Source organism: Oncorhynchus clarkii, chromosome 6, assembly GCF_045791955.1.
Source record: "Oncorhynchus clarkii lewisi isolate Uvic-CL-2024 chromosome 6, UVic_Ocla_1.0, whole genome shotgun sequence".
Taxonomy (NCBI): Eukaryota; Metazoa; Chordata; class Actinopteri; order Salmoniformes; family Salmonidae; genus Oncorhynchus; species Oncorhynchus clarkii.
Genome location: NC_092152.1, coordinates 6,483,314 through 6,498,101, shown reverse-complemented (window position 1 = coordinate 6,498,101; position 14,788 = coordinate 6,483,314). Strand labels below are relative to the sequence as shown.

The following is a 14,788-nucleotide window of genomic DNA, read 5'->3' as shown; positions in this document are numbered from 1 at the left end:
ACCTGTTTGGTTAGAAGCAGAACAGATGTACAGTATTACCTGTTTGGTTAGAAGCAGAACAGATGTACAGTATTACCTGTTTGGTTAGAAGCAGAACAGATGTACAGTATTACCTGTTTGGTTAGAAGCAGAACAGATGAACAGTATTACCTGTTTGGTTAGAAGCAGAACAGATGTACAGTATTACCTGTTTGGTTAGAAGCAGAACAGTATTACCTGTTTGGTTAGAAGCAGAACAGATGTACAGTATTACCTGTTTGGTTAGAATCAGAACAGATGTACAGTATTACCTGTTTGGTTAGAAGCAGAACAGATGAACAGTATTACCTGTTTGGTTAGAATCAGAACAGATGTACAGTATTACCTGCTTGGTTTGAATCAGAACAGATGTACAGTATTACCTGCTTGGTTAGAATCAGAACAGATGTACAGTATTTACCTGCTTGGTTTGAATCAGAACAGATGTACAGTATTACCTGCTTGGTTTGAATCAGAACAGATGTACAGTATTACCTGTTTGGTTAGAATCAGAACAGATGTACAGTATTTACCTGTTTGGTTTGAATCAGAACAGATGTACAGTATTACCTGCTTGGTTTGAATCAGAACAGATGTACAGTATTACCTGCTTGGTTTGAATCAGAACAGATGTACAGTATTACCTGCTTGGTTTGAATCAGAACAGATGTACAGTATTACCTGCTTGGTTAGAATCAGAACAGATGTACAGTATTTACCTGCTTGGTTTGAATCAGAACAGATGTACAGTATTACCTGCTTGGTTTGAATCAGAACAGATGTACAGTATTACCTGCTTGGTTTGAATCAGAACAGATGTACAGTATTACCTGCTTGGTTTGAATCAGAACAGATGTACAGTATTACCTGCTTGGTTTGAATCAGAACAGATGTACAGTATTACCTGCTTGGTTAGAATCAGAACAGATGTACAGTATTTACCTGCTTGGTTTGAATCAGAACAGATGTACAGTATTACCTGCTTGGTTTGAATCAGAACAGATGTACAGTATTACCTGCTTGGTTTGAATCAGAACAGATGTACAGTATTACCTGCTTGGTTAGAATCAGAACAGATGTACAGTATTTACCTGCTTGGTTTGAATCAGAACAGATGTACAGTATTACCTGCTTGGTTTGAATCAGAACAGATGTACAGTATTACCTGCTTGGTTTGAATCAGAACAGATGTACAGTATTACCTGCTTGGTTAGAATCAGAACAGATGTACAGTATTTACCTGCTTGGTTTGAATCAGAACAGATGTACAGTATTACCTGCTTGGTTTGAATCAGAACAGATGTACAGTATTACCTGTTTGGTTAGAAGCAGAACAGATGTACAGTATTACCTGTTTGGTTAGAATCAGAACAGATGTACAGTATTACCTGTTTGGTTAGAATCAGAACAGATGTACAGTATTTACCTGTTTGGTTAGAATCAGAACAGATGTACAGTATTACCTGTTTGGTTAGAATCAGAACAGATGTACAGTATTACCTGTTTGGTTAGAATCAGAACAGATGTACAGTATTACCTGCTTGGTTTGAAGCAGAACAGATGTACAGTATTACCTGTTTGGTTTGAAGCAGAACAGATGTACAGTATTACCTGTTTGGTTAGAAGCAGAACAGATGTACAGTATTACCTGTTTGGTTAGAAGCAGAACAGATGTACAGTATTACCTGTTTGGTTAGAAGCAGAACAGATGTACAGTATTACCTGTTTGGTTAGAAGCAGAACAGATGTACAGTATTACCTGTTTGGTTAGAAGCAGAACAGATGTACAGTATTACCTGTTTGGTTAGAAGCAGAACAGATGAACAGTATTACCTGTTTGGTTAGAAGCAGAACAGATGTACAGTATTACCTGTTTGGTTAGAAGCAGAACAGTATTACCTGTTTGGTTAGAAGCAGAACAGATGTACAGTATTACCTGTTTGGTTAGAATCAGAACAGATGTACAGTATTACCTGTTTGGTTAGAAGCAGAACAGATGAACAGTATTACCTGTTTGGTTAGAATCAGAACAGATGTACAGTATTACCTGCTTGGTTTGAATCAGAACAGATGTACAGTATTACCTGCTTGGTTAGAATCAGAACAGATGTACAGTATTTACCTGCTTGGTTTGAATCAGAACAGATGTACAGTATTACCTGCTTGGTTTGAATCAGAACAGATGTACAGTATTACCTGTTTGGTTAGAATCAGAACAGATGTACAGTATTTACCTGTTTGGTTTGAATCAGAACAGATGTACAGTATTACCTGCTTGGTTTGAATCAGAACAGATGTACAGTATTACCTGCTTGGTTTGAATCAGAACAGATGTACAGTATTACCTGCTTGGTTTGAATCAGAACAGATGTACAGTATTACCTGCTTGGTTAGAATCAGAACAGATGTACAGTATTTACCTGCTTGGTTTGAATCAGAACAGATGTACAGTATTACCTGCTTGGTTTGAATCAGAACAGATGTACAGTATTACCTGCTTGGTTTGAATCAGAACAGATGTACAGTATTACCTGCTTGGTTTGAATCAGAACAGATGTACAGTATTACCTGCTTGGTTTGAATCAGAACAGATGTACAGTATTACCTGCTTGGTTAGAATCAGAACAGATGTACAGTATTTACCTGCTTGGTTTGAATCAGAACAGATGTACAGTATTACCTGCTTGGTTTGAATCAGAACAGATGTACAGTATTACCTGCTTGGTTTGAATCAGAACAGATGTACAGTATTACCTGCTTGGTTAGAATCAGAACAGATGTACAGTATTTACCTGCTTGGTTTGAATCAGAACAGATGTACAGTATTACCTGCTTGGTTTGAATCAGAACAGATGTACAGTATTACCTGCTTGGTTTGAATCAGAACAGATGTACAGTATTACCTGCTTGGTTAGAATCAGAACAGATGTACAGTATTTACCTGCTTGGTTTGAATCAGAACAGATGTACAGTATTACCTGCTTGGTTTGAATCAGAACAGATGTACAGTATTACCTGTTTGGTTAGAAGCAGAACAGATGTACAGTATTACCTGTTTGGTTAGAATCAGAACAGATGTACAGTATTACCTGTTTGGTTAGAATCAGAACAGATGTACAGTATTTACCTGTTTGGTTAGAATCAGAACAGATGTACAGTATTACCTGTTTGGTTAGAATCAGAACAGATGTACAGTATTACCTGTTTGGTTAGAATCAGAACAGATGTACAGTATTACCTGCTTGGTTTGAAGCAGAACAGATGTACAGTATTACCTGTTTGGTTTGAAGCAGAACAGATGTACAGTATTACCTGTTTGGTTAGAAGCAGAACAGATGTACAGTATTACCTGTTTGGTTAGAAGCAGAACAGATGTACAGTATTACCTGTTTGGTTAGAATCAGAACAGATGTACAGTATTACCTGTTTGGTTAGAAGCAGAACAGATGTACAGTATTACCTGTTTGGTTAGAAGCAGAACAGATGTACAGTATTACCTGTTTGGTTAGAAGCAGAACAGATGTACAGTATTACCTGTTTGGTTAGAAGCAGAACAGATGTACAGTATTACCTGTTTGGTTAGAAGCAGAACAGATGTACAGTATTACCTGTTTGGTTTGAAGCAGAACAGATGTACAGTATTACCTGTTTGGTTAGAAGCAGAACAGATGTACAGTATTACCTGTTTGGTTTGAAGCAGAACAGATGTACAGTATTACCTGCTTGGTTTGAAGCAGAACAGATGTACAGTATTACCTGTTTGGTTAGAAGCAGAACAGATGTACAGTATTACCTGTTTGGTTTGAAGCAGAACAGATGTACAGTATTACCTGTTTGGTTAGAAGCAGAACAGATGTACAGTATTTACCTGTTTGGTTTGAAGCAGAACAGATGTACAGTATTACCTGTTTGGTTAGAAGCAGAACAGATGTACAGTATTACCTGTTTGGTTAGAAGCAGAACAGATGTACAGTATTACCTGTTTGGTTAGAAGCAGAACAGATGTACAGTATTACCTGTTTGGTTAGAAGCAGAACAGATGTACAGTATTACCTGTTTGGTTAGAAGCAGAACAGATGTACAGTATTACCTGTTTGGTTAGAAGCAGAACAGATGTACAGTATTACCTGTTTGGTTAGAAGCAGAACAGATGTACAGTATTACCTGTTTGGTTAGAAGCAGAACAGATGTACAGTATTACCTGTTTGGTTAGAAGCAGAACAGATGTACAGTATTACCTGTTTGGTTAGAAGCAGAACAGATGTACAGTATTACCTGCTTGGTTAGAAGCAGAACAGATGTACAGTATTACCTGTTTGGTTAGAAGCAGAACAGATGTACAGTATTACCTGTTTGGTTTGAAGCAGAACAGATGTACAGTATTACCTGTTTGGTTAGAAGCAGAACAGATGTACAGTATTACCTGCTTGGTTAGAAGCAGAACAGATGTACAGTATTACCTGTTTGGTTAGAAGCAGAACAGATGTACAGTATTACCTGCTTGGTTAGAAGCAGAACAGATGTACAGTATTTACCTGCTTGGTTAGAAGCAGAACAGATGTACAGTATTACCTGTTTGGTTAGAATCAGAACAGATGTACAGTATTACCTGCTTGGTTAGAATCAGAACAGATGTACAGTATTACCTGCTTGGTTAGAATCAGAACAGATGTACAGTATTTACCTGCTTGGTTAGAATCAGAACAGATGTACAGTATTACCTGTTTGGTTTGAAGCAGAACAGATGTACAGTATTACCTGTTTGGTTTGAAGCAGAACAGATGTACAGTATTACCTGTTTGGTTTGAAGCAGAACAGATGTACAGTATTTACCTGTTTGGTTAGAATCAGAACAGATGTACAGTATTACCTGTTTGGTTAGAAGCAGAACAGATGTACAGTATTTACCTGCTTGGTTAGAAGCAGAACAGATGTACAGTATTTACCTGTTTGGTTTGAAGCAGAACAGATGTACAGTATTTACCTGTTTGGTTAGAATCAGAACAGATGTACAGTATTTACCTGTTTGGTTAGAATCAGAACAGATGTACAGTATTTACCTGTTTGGTTTGAAGCAGAACAGATGTACAGTATTTACCTGTTTGGTTTGAAGCAGAACAGATGTACAGTATTTACCTGTTTGGTTTGAAGCAGAACACAGATGTACAGTATTACCTGTTTGGTTTGAAGCAGAACACAGATGTACAGTATTACCTGTTTGGTTTGAAGCAGAACACAGATGTACAGTATTTACCTGCTTGGTTTGAAGCAGAACAGTATTACCTGCTTGGTTAGAAGCAGAACAGTATTACCTGCTTGGTTAGAAGCAGAACAGTATTACCTGCTTGGTTTGAAGCAGAACAGTATTACCTGCTTGGTTTGAAGCAGAACAGTATTACCTGCTTGGTTTGAAGCAGAACAGTATTACCTGCTTGGTTAGAAGCAGAACAGTATTACCTGCTTGGTTAGAAGCAGAACAGTATTACCTGCTTGGTTAGAAGCAGAACAGTATTACCTGCTTGGTTAGAAGCAGAACAGAGATGTACAGTATTACCTGTTTGGTTTGAAGCAGAACAGATGTACAGTATTACCTGTTTGGTTAGAAGCAGAACAGATGTACAGTATTACCTGTTTGGTTAGAAGCAGAACAGATGTACAGTATTACCTGTTTGGTTAGAATCAGAACAGATGTACAGTATTACCTGTTTGGTTAGAAGCAGAACAGATGTACAGTATTACCTGTTTGGTTAGAAGCAGAACAGATGTACAGTATTACCTGTTTGGTTAGAAGCAGAACAGATGTACAGTATTACCTGTTTGGTTAGAAGCAGAACAGATGTACAGTATTACCTGTTTGGTTAGAAGCAGAACAGATGTACAGTATTACCTGTTTGGTTTGAAGCAGAACAGATGTACAGTATTACCTGTTTGGTTAGAAGCAGAACAGATGTACAGTATTACCTGTTTGGTTTGAAGCAGAACAGATGTACAGTATTACCTGCTTGGTTTGAAGCAGAACAGATGTACAGTATTACCTGTTTGGTTAGAAGCAGAACAGATGTACAGTATTACCTGTTTGGTTTGAAGCAGAACAGATGTACAGTATTACCTGTTTGGTTAGAAGCAGAACAGATGTACAGTATTTACCTGTTTGGTTTGAAGCAGAACAGATGTACAGTATTACCTGTTTGGTTAGAAGCAGAACAGATGTTCAGTATTACCTGTTTGGTTAGAAGCAGAACAGATGTACAGTATTACCTGTTTGGTTAGAAGCAGAACAGATGTACAGTATTACCTGTTTGGTTAGAAGCAGAACAGATGTACAGTATTACCTGTTTGGTTAGAAGCAGAACAGATGTACAGTATTACCTGTTTGGTTAGAAGCAGAACAGATGTACAGTATTACCTGTTTGGTTAGAAGCAGAACAGATGTACAGTATTACCTGTTTGGTTAGAAGCAGAACAGATGTACAGTATTACCTGTTTGGTTAGAAGCAGAACAGATGTACAGTATTACCTGTTTGGTTAGAAGCAGAACAGATGTACAGTATTACCTGCTTGGTTAGAAGCAGAACAGATGTACAGTATTACCTGTTTGGTTAGAAGCAGAACAGATGTACAGTATTACCTGTTTGGTTTGAAGCAGAACAGATGTACAGTATTACCTGTTTGGTTAGAAGCAGAACAGATGTACAGTATTACCTGCTTGGTTAGAAGCAGAACAGATGTACAGTATTACCTGTTTGGTTAGAAGCAGAACAGATGTACAGTATTACCTGCTTGGTTAGAAGCAGAACAGATGTACAGTATTTACCTGCTTGGTTAGAAGCAGAACAGATGTACAGTATTACCTGTTTGGTTAGAATCAGAACAGATGTACAGTATTACCTGCTTGGTTAGAATCAGAACAGATGTACAGTATTACCTGCTTGGTTAGAATCAGAACAGATGTACAGTATTTACCTGCTTGGTTAGAATCAGAACAGATGTACAGTATTACCTGTTTGGTTTGAAGCAGAACAGATGTACAGTATTACCTGTTTGGTTTGAAGCAGAACAGATGTACAGTATTACCTGTTTGGTTTGAAGCAGAACAGATGTACAGTATTTACCTGTTTGGTTAGAATCAGAACAGATGTACAGTATTACCTGTTTGGTTAGAAGCAGAACAGATGTACAGTATTTACCTGCTTGGTTAGAAGCAGAACAGATGTACAGTATTTACCTGTTTGGTTTGAAGCAGAACAGATGTACAGTATTTACCTGTTTGGTTAGAATCAGAACAGATGTACAGTATTTACCTGTTTGGTTAGAATCAGAACAGATGTACAGTATTTACCTGTTTGGTTTGAAGCAGAACAGATGTACAGTATTTACCTGTTTGGTTTGAAGCAGAACAGATGTACAGTATTTACCTGTTTGGTTTGAAGCAGAACACAGATGTACAGTATTACCTGTTTGGTTTGAAGCAGAACACAGATGTACAGTATTACCTGTTTGGTTTGAAGCAGAACACAGATGTACAGTATTTACCTGCTTGGTTTGAAGCAGAACAGTATTACCTGCTTGGTTAGAAGCAGAACAGTATTACCTGCTTGGTTAGAAGCAGAACAGTATTACCTGCTTGGTTTGAAGCAGAACAGTATTACCTGCTTGGTTTGAAGCAGAACAGTATTACCTGCTTGGTTTGAAGCAGAACAGTATTACCTGCTTGGTTAGAAGCAGAACAGTATTACCTGCTTGGTTAGAAGCAGAACAGTATTACCTGCTTGGTTAGAAGCAGAACAGTATTACCTGCTTGGTTAGAAGCAGAACAGTATTACCTGCTTGGTTAGAAGCAGAACAGTATTACCTGCTTGGTTTGAAGCAGAACAGTATTACCTGCTTGGTTTGAAGCAGAACAGTATTACCTGCTTGGTTTGAAGCAGAACAGTATTACCTGCTTGGTTAGAAGCAGAACAGTATTACCTGCTTGGTTAGAAGCAGAACAGTATTACCTGCTTGGTTAGAAGCAGAACAGTATTACCTGCTTGGTTAGAAGCAGAACAGTATTACCTGCTTGGTTAGAAGCAGAACAGTATTACCTGCTTGGTTAGAAGCAGAACAGTATTACCTGCTTGGTTAGAAGCAGAACAGTATTACCTGCTTGGTTAGAAGCAGAACAGTATTACCTGCTTGGTTAGAAGCAGAACAGATGAACAGTATTACCTGCTTGGTTAGAAGCAGAACAAATGTACAGTATTACCTGCTTGGTTAGAAGCAGAACAGTATTACCTGCTTGGTTTGAAGCAGAACAGATGTACAGTATTACCTGCTTGGTTAGAAGCAGAACAGAGATGTACAGTATTTACCTGTTTGGTTAGAAGCAGAACAGATGTACAGTGTTACCTGCTTGGTTAGAAGCAGAACAGAGATGTACAGTATTACCTGTTTGGTTAGAAGCAGAACAGATGTACAGTATTACCTGTTTGGTTAGAAGCAGAACAGATGTACAGTATTACCTGTTTGGTTAGAAGCAGAACAGATGTACAGTATTACCTGCTTGGTTAGAAGCAGAACAGATGTACAGTATTTACCTGCTTGGTTAGAAGCAGAACAGATGAACAGTATTTACCTGCTTGGTTAGAAGCAGAACAGATGTACAGTATTTACCTGCTTGGTTAGAAGCAGAACAGATGAACAGTATTACCTGTTTGGTTAGAAGCAGAACAGATGAACAGTATTTACCTGCTTGGTTAGAAGCAGAACAGATGTACAGTATTTACCTGCTTGGTTAGAAGCAGAACAGATGAACAGTATTTACCTGCTTGGTTAGAAGCAGAACAGATGTACAGTATTTACCTGCTTGGTTAGAAGCAGAACAGATGAACAGTATTACCTGTTTGGTTAGAAGCAGAACAGATGAACAGTATTTACCTGCTTGGTTAGAAGCAGAACAGATGTACAGTATTTACCTGCTTGGTTAGAAGCAGAACAGATGAACAGTATTTACCTGCTTGGTTAGAAGCAGAACAGATGTACAGTATTTACCTGCTTGGTTAGAAGCAGAACAGATGAACAGTATTACCTGTTTGGTTTGAAGCAGAACAGATGTACAGTATTACCTGTTTGGTTAGAATCAGAACAGATGTACAGTATTTACCTGTTTGGTTTGAAGCAGAACAGATGTACAGTATTTACCTGTTTGGTTTGAAGCAGAACAGATGTACAGTATTTACCTGTTTGGTTTGAAGCAGAACACAGATGTACAGTATTACCTGTTTGGTTTGAAGCAGAACACAGATGTACAGTATTACCTGTTTGGTTTGAAGCAGAACACAGATGTACAGTATTTACCTGCTTGGTTTGAAGCAGAACAGTATTACCTGCTTGGTTAGAAGCAGAACAGTATTACCTGCTTGGTTAGAAGCAGAACAGTATTACCTGCTTGGTTTGAAGCAGAACAGTATTACCTGCTTGGTTTGAAGCAGAACAGTATTACCTGCTTGGTTTGAAGCAGAACAGTATTACCTGCTTGGTTAGAAGCAGAACAGTATTACCTGCTTGGTTAGAAGCAGAACAGTATTACCTGCTTGGTTAGAAGCAGAACAGTATTACCTGCTTGGTTAGAAGCAGAACAGTATTACCTGCTTGGTTAGAAGCAGAACAGTATTACCTGCTTGGTTTGAAGCAGAACAGTATTACCTGCTTGGTTTGAAGCAGAACAGTATTACCTGCTTGGTTAGAAGCAGAACAGTATTACCTGCTTGGTTAGAAGCAGAACAGTATTACCTGCTTGGTTAGAAGCAGAACAGTATTACCTGCTTGGTTAGAAGCAGAACAGATGAACAGTATTACCTGCTTGGTTAGAAGCAGAACAAATGTACAGTATTACCTGCTTGGTTAGAAGCAGAACAGTATTACCTGCTTGGTTTGAAGCAGAACAGATGTACAGTATTACCTGCTTGGTTAGAAGCAGAACAGAGATGTACAGTATTTACCTGTTTGGTTAGAAGCAGAACAGATGTACAGTATTACCTGCTTGGTTAGAAGCAGAACAGAGATGTACAGTATTACCTGTTTGGTTAGAAGCAGAACAGATGTACAGTATTACCTGTTTGGTTAGAAGCAGAACAGATGTACAGTATTACCTGTTTGGTTAGAAGCAGAACAGATGTACAGTATTACCTGCTTGGTTAGAAGCAGAACAGAGATGTACAGTATTTACCTGCTTGGTTAGAAGCAGAACAGATGTACAGTATTACCTGCTTGGTTAGAAGCAGAACAGATGTACAGTATTTACCTGCTTGGTTAGAAGCAGAACAGATGTACAGTATTTACCTGCTTGGTTAGAAGCAGAACAGATGTACAGTATTACCTGCTTGGTTTGAAGCAGAACAGATGTACAGTATTTACCTGCTTGGTTAGAAGCAGAACAGATGTACAGTATTTACCTGCTTGGTTAGAAGCAGAACAGATGTACAGTATTACCTGCTTGGTTAGAAGCAGAACAAATATGTACAGTATTACCTGTTTGGTTAGAAGCAGAACAGATGAACAGTATTACCTGTTTGGTTAGAAGCAGAACAGATGAACAGTATTACCTGTTTGGTTAGAAGCAGAACAGATGAACAGTATTACCTGCTTGGTTTGAAGCAGAACAGATGTACAGTATTTACCTGCTTGGTTAGAAGCAGAACAGATGAACAGTATTACCTGCTTGGTTAGAAGCAGAACAGATGAACAGTATTACCTGTTTGGTTAGAAGCAGAACAGATGTACAGTATTACCTGCTTGGTTAGAAGCAGAACAAAGATGTACAGTATTACCTGCTTGGTTAGAAGCAGAACAGATGAACAGTATTACCTGCTTGGTTAGAAGCAGAACAGATGAACAGTATTACCTGTTTGGTTAGAAGCAGAACAGATGTACAGTATTACCTGTTTGGTTAGAAGCAGAACAGATGTACAGTATTACCTGCTTGGTTAGAAGCAGAACAAAGATGTACAGTATTACCTGCTTGGTTAGAAGCAGAACAGATGAACAGTATTACCTGCTTGGTTAGAAGCAGAACACAGATGTACAGTATTACCTGCTTGGTTAGAAGCAGAACAGATGTACAGTATTACCTGCTTGGTTAGAATCAGAACAGATGTACAGTATTTACCTGCTTGGTTAGAAGCAGAACAGATGTACAGTATTACCTGCTTGGTTAGAAGCAGAACAGATGTACAGTATTACCTGCTTGGTTTGAAGCAGAACAGATGTACAGTATTACCTGCTTGGTTAGAAGCAGAACAGATGAACAGTATTACCTGCTTGGTTAGAAGCAGAACAGATGTACAGTATTACCTGCTTGGTTAGAAGCAGAACAAAGATGTACAGTATTTACCTGCTTGGTTTGAATCTTCTCTTCCAGAAAAAAGTGGATCCCTTTGTCAGCACGGTTCATTTGCCTCATCCGTTCAAGACAGAAGTCAACAAAGTTGCGGTTTTCACAGAGGTAGATTATCTGACTATCAACTACTGTTTATACTTGATCATCTCCCTTTTTCGTCCTAACTAAATATTAAATTGATAAATCTGCTGTGTCTTCCTTGACGGACATTGCTGAGTTCCTCCTAAGTCATTTAAAAATAATCATTTTAACCTGTCATTCTATTGAAATTATTTTTCGTTGAGCTGGCGGTGATTTATGAAAATACACGATCTGTATGTCAACTAGCATGTTCCAGTAAAAAGAGGCTTCGAGGCTCCTCTGAGTGCTGGCGGTGATTTATGAAAATACACGATCTGTATGTCAACTAGCATGTGGCTCCTCTGTGTGCCACAGTAAGAAAGTATCGCTAGCAACATCAAGGTCGTGGGTTCAATTCCCGCATTGCGCAAACAAAACATGTATGCAGTCACTGTACTGTAAGCCTCTGCTAAATTACATATTATATCTCTATAATTTATTATACAGGGGGTGAAGTCTGCTAAATTACATATTATATCTCTATAATTTATTATACAGGGGGTGAATTCTGCTAAATTACATATTATATCTCTATAATTTATTATACAGGGGGTGAAGTCTGCTAAATTACATATATCTCTGTAATTTATTATACTCAGCAGGGGGTGAAGTCTGCTAAATTACATATTATATCTCTATAATTTATTATACAGGGGGTGAAGTCTGCTAAATTACATATATCTCTGTAATTTATTATACTCAGCAGGGGGTGAAGTCTGCTAAATTACATATTATATCTCTCTAATTTATTATACAGGGGGTGAAGTCTGCTAAATTACATATTATATCTCTATAATTTATTATACAGGGGGTGAAGTCTTAGTTAAAATAAACACACTTAACGTAACGTTCCATGACACTTGCATTTCACGGTACCGTTTACAGCAGCTGTATCCTGCGCACATCACGAATCAACTGTCATTGGGAGTTACTTCATAGATCCCCCCCCCCCCCCCCATGTCAGGATAGGTCCCATGCATTGTGCTCATACGATATTACTGTGTAAATAAATGAAACCGTGTCTATTATGTCTATTTCTGTACAGAATCCTGATCAAGTTAAAGTAGCCCAGGAGAACGGAGCTGCGTTTGTGGGAGGGGCCGACCTTGTGCAGAAAGTGAGTTTCACAAGTCTCTGTGTCTCTGTCTGTCTTTCTCTGTCTCTGTGTGTGTCTCTCTCTCTCTCTGTCTGTCTTTCTGTGTCTCTCTCTCTCTGCCACCCGCCACCCCCCCCCCCCACCCCCCCCCCACCCCCTACACACACATTAGTTTTAGTTAATGTCTCAACCCGTTGTCCTTAATGATTGTAGATCTTAGATGATGAAGTGGATGCAGATTTCTACGTAGCGGTCCCAGACATGATCTCTAAACTACTGCCGCTGAAGAACAAACTGCGCAAGAAGTTCCCGAAGAACAAGAGAGGTAGGTCACACTCCAGTAACCAATCAACCAACCAATCAAATTGTATTTGCGTATATATATATATATATATATATATATATATATATATAGTCCTCTTTACAATAACCCGCCTTAGATCCCCCAAAGAGCAATCAGAAGCACAGTGGCAAAGAAATTCCCTGGAAGAAAGAAACGTAGAGGAAATATTAACAAAAATCCATACTGTAACAAATTGCCTGAATCGATGCGATTTCAATGATACATTTTAGTTTCTAACATTCATTTGTACCACGGTTATTTAATTATCCCATGAACCACTGCTAGTTTGATGGTTGTAGCCATCCTTTAAATATCACTCATGTTAGCAAAAATGTATTTAATTTGAAACGTCGCGTTTCTCTAGAATAGGCTAACGTACTTATCGTAATGAACGCTGTCAACAAAATGCCTGTGGTAAGTGGTCGGTGTTTTCTGTTTTTAAGCCCCCCAGCTTTACTTGAGAGGAACCAAGCTCAGAGAGGTAGAAGTTAGGAGTACATGACAACCATATTTCTCTCTCTGTCTGTCTCGCTCTCTGTCTGTCTCTCTCACGTGCTCTGTCTGTCTTTCTCTCTCACGTGCTCTGTCTGTCTTTCTCTCTCTCTCTGTCTGTCTCTCTCTCTCTCTCTGTCTGTCTCTCTCTCTCTCTCTCTCTGTCTCTCTGTCTATCTGTCTGTCTCTGTCTCACTGTTTCAGGGTCGGTTGGAGTCGACATTCCCAAGATGCTGGAGTTGTTCAAGACTGGCCATGAGTATGCAGTGGAGAAGGACGCTGTCATCACTAGAGTAGGAACGGTAAGTCTGAAGGAACACTGTCATCACTAGAGTAGGAACGGTAAGTCTGAAGGAACACTGTCATCACTAGAGTAGGAACGGTAAGTCTGAAGGAACACTGTCATCACTAGAGTAGGAACGGTAAGTCTGAAGGAACACTGTCATCACTAGAGTAGGAACGGTAAGTCTGAAGGAACACTGTCATCACTAGAGTAGGAACGGTAAGTCTGAAGGAACACTGTCATCACTAGAGTAGGAACGGTAAGTCTGAAGGACGCTGTCATCACTAGAGTAGGAACGGTAAGTCTGAAGGACGCTGTCATCACTAGAGTAGGAACGGTAAGTCTGAAGGACGCTGTCATCACTAGAGTAGGAACGGTAAGTCTGAAGGACGCTGTCATCACTAGAGTAGGAACGCTGTCATCACTAGAGTAGGAACGGTAAGTCTGAAGGACGCTGTCATCACTAGAGTAGGAACGGTAAGTCTGAAGGACGCTGTCATCACTAGAGTAGGAACGCTGTCATCACTAGAGTAGGAACGGTAAGTCTGAAGGAACACTGTCATCACTAGAGTAGGAACGGTAAGTCTGAAGGAACACTGTCATCACTAGAGTAGGAACGCTGTCATCACTAGAGTAGGAACGGTAAGTCTGAAGGAATGCTGTCATCACTAGAGTAGGAACGCTGTCATCACTAGAGTAGGAACACTGTCATCACTAGAGTAGGAACGCTGTCATCACTAGAGTAGGAACGGTAAGTCTGAAGGAATGCTGTCATCACTAGAGTAGGAACGGTAAGTCTGAAGGAACACTGTCATCACTAGAGTAGGAACGCTGTCATCACTAGAGTAGGAACGCTGTCATCACTAGAGTAGGAACGCTGTCATCACTAGAGTAGGAACGCTGTCATCACTAGAGTAGGAACGCTGTCATCACTAGAGTAGGAACGCTGTCATCACTAGAGTAGGAACGCTGTCATCACTAGAGTAGGAACGCTGTCATCACTAGAGTAGGATCGGTAAGTCTGGAGGACGCTGTCATCACTAGAGTAGGAACGGTAAG

At 39.3% G+C, this 14,788-nt stretch overlaps 1 protein-coding gene across 1 annotated transcript in view; it reads left to right on the top strand.

The window, feature by feature from the left end:
• LOC139411885 (mitochondrial ribosomal protein L1) overlaps window positions 1-14,788 on the top strand; it is a 56,133-nt gene that overhangs the window by 36,159 nt on the left and 5,186 nt on the right. The window contains exons 4-7 of the mRNA XM_071158634.1: window positions 11,417-11,500; window positions 12,561-12,632; window positions 12,825-12,936; window positions 13,651-13,748. Of these exons, the coding sequence (XP_071014735.1) occupies window positions 11,417-11,500; window positions 12,561-12,632; window positions 12,825-12,936; window positions 13,651-13,748 (366 nt within the window). The remainder of the gene's footprint in view (window positions 1-11,416; window positions 11,501-12,560; window positions 12,633-12,824; window positions 12,937-13,650; window positions 13,749-14,788) is intronic.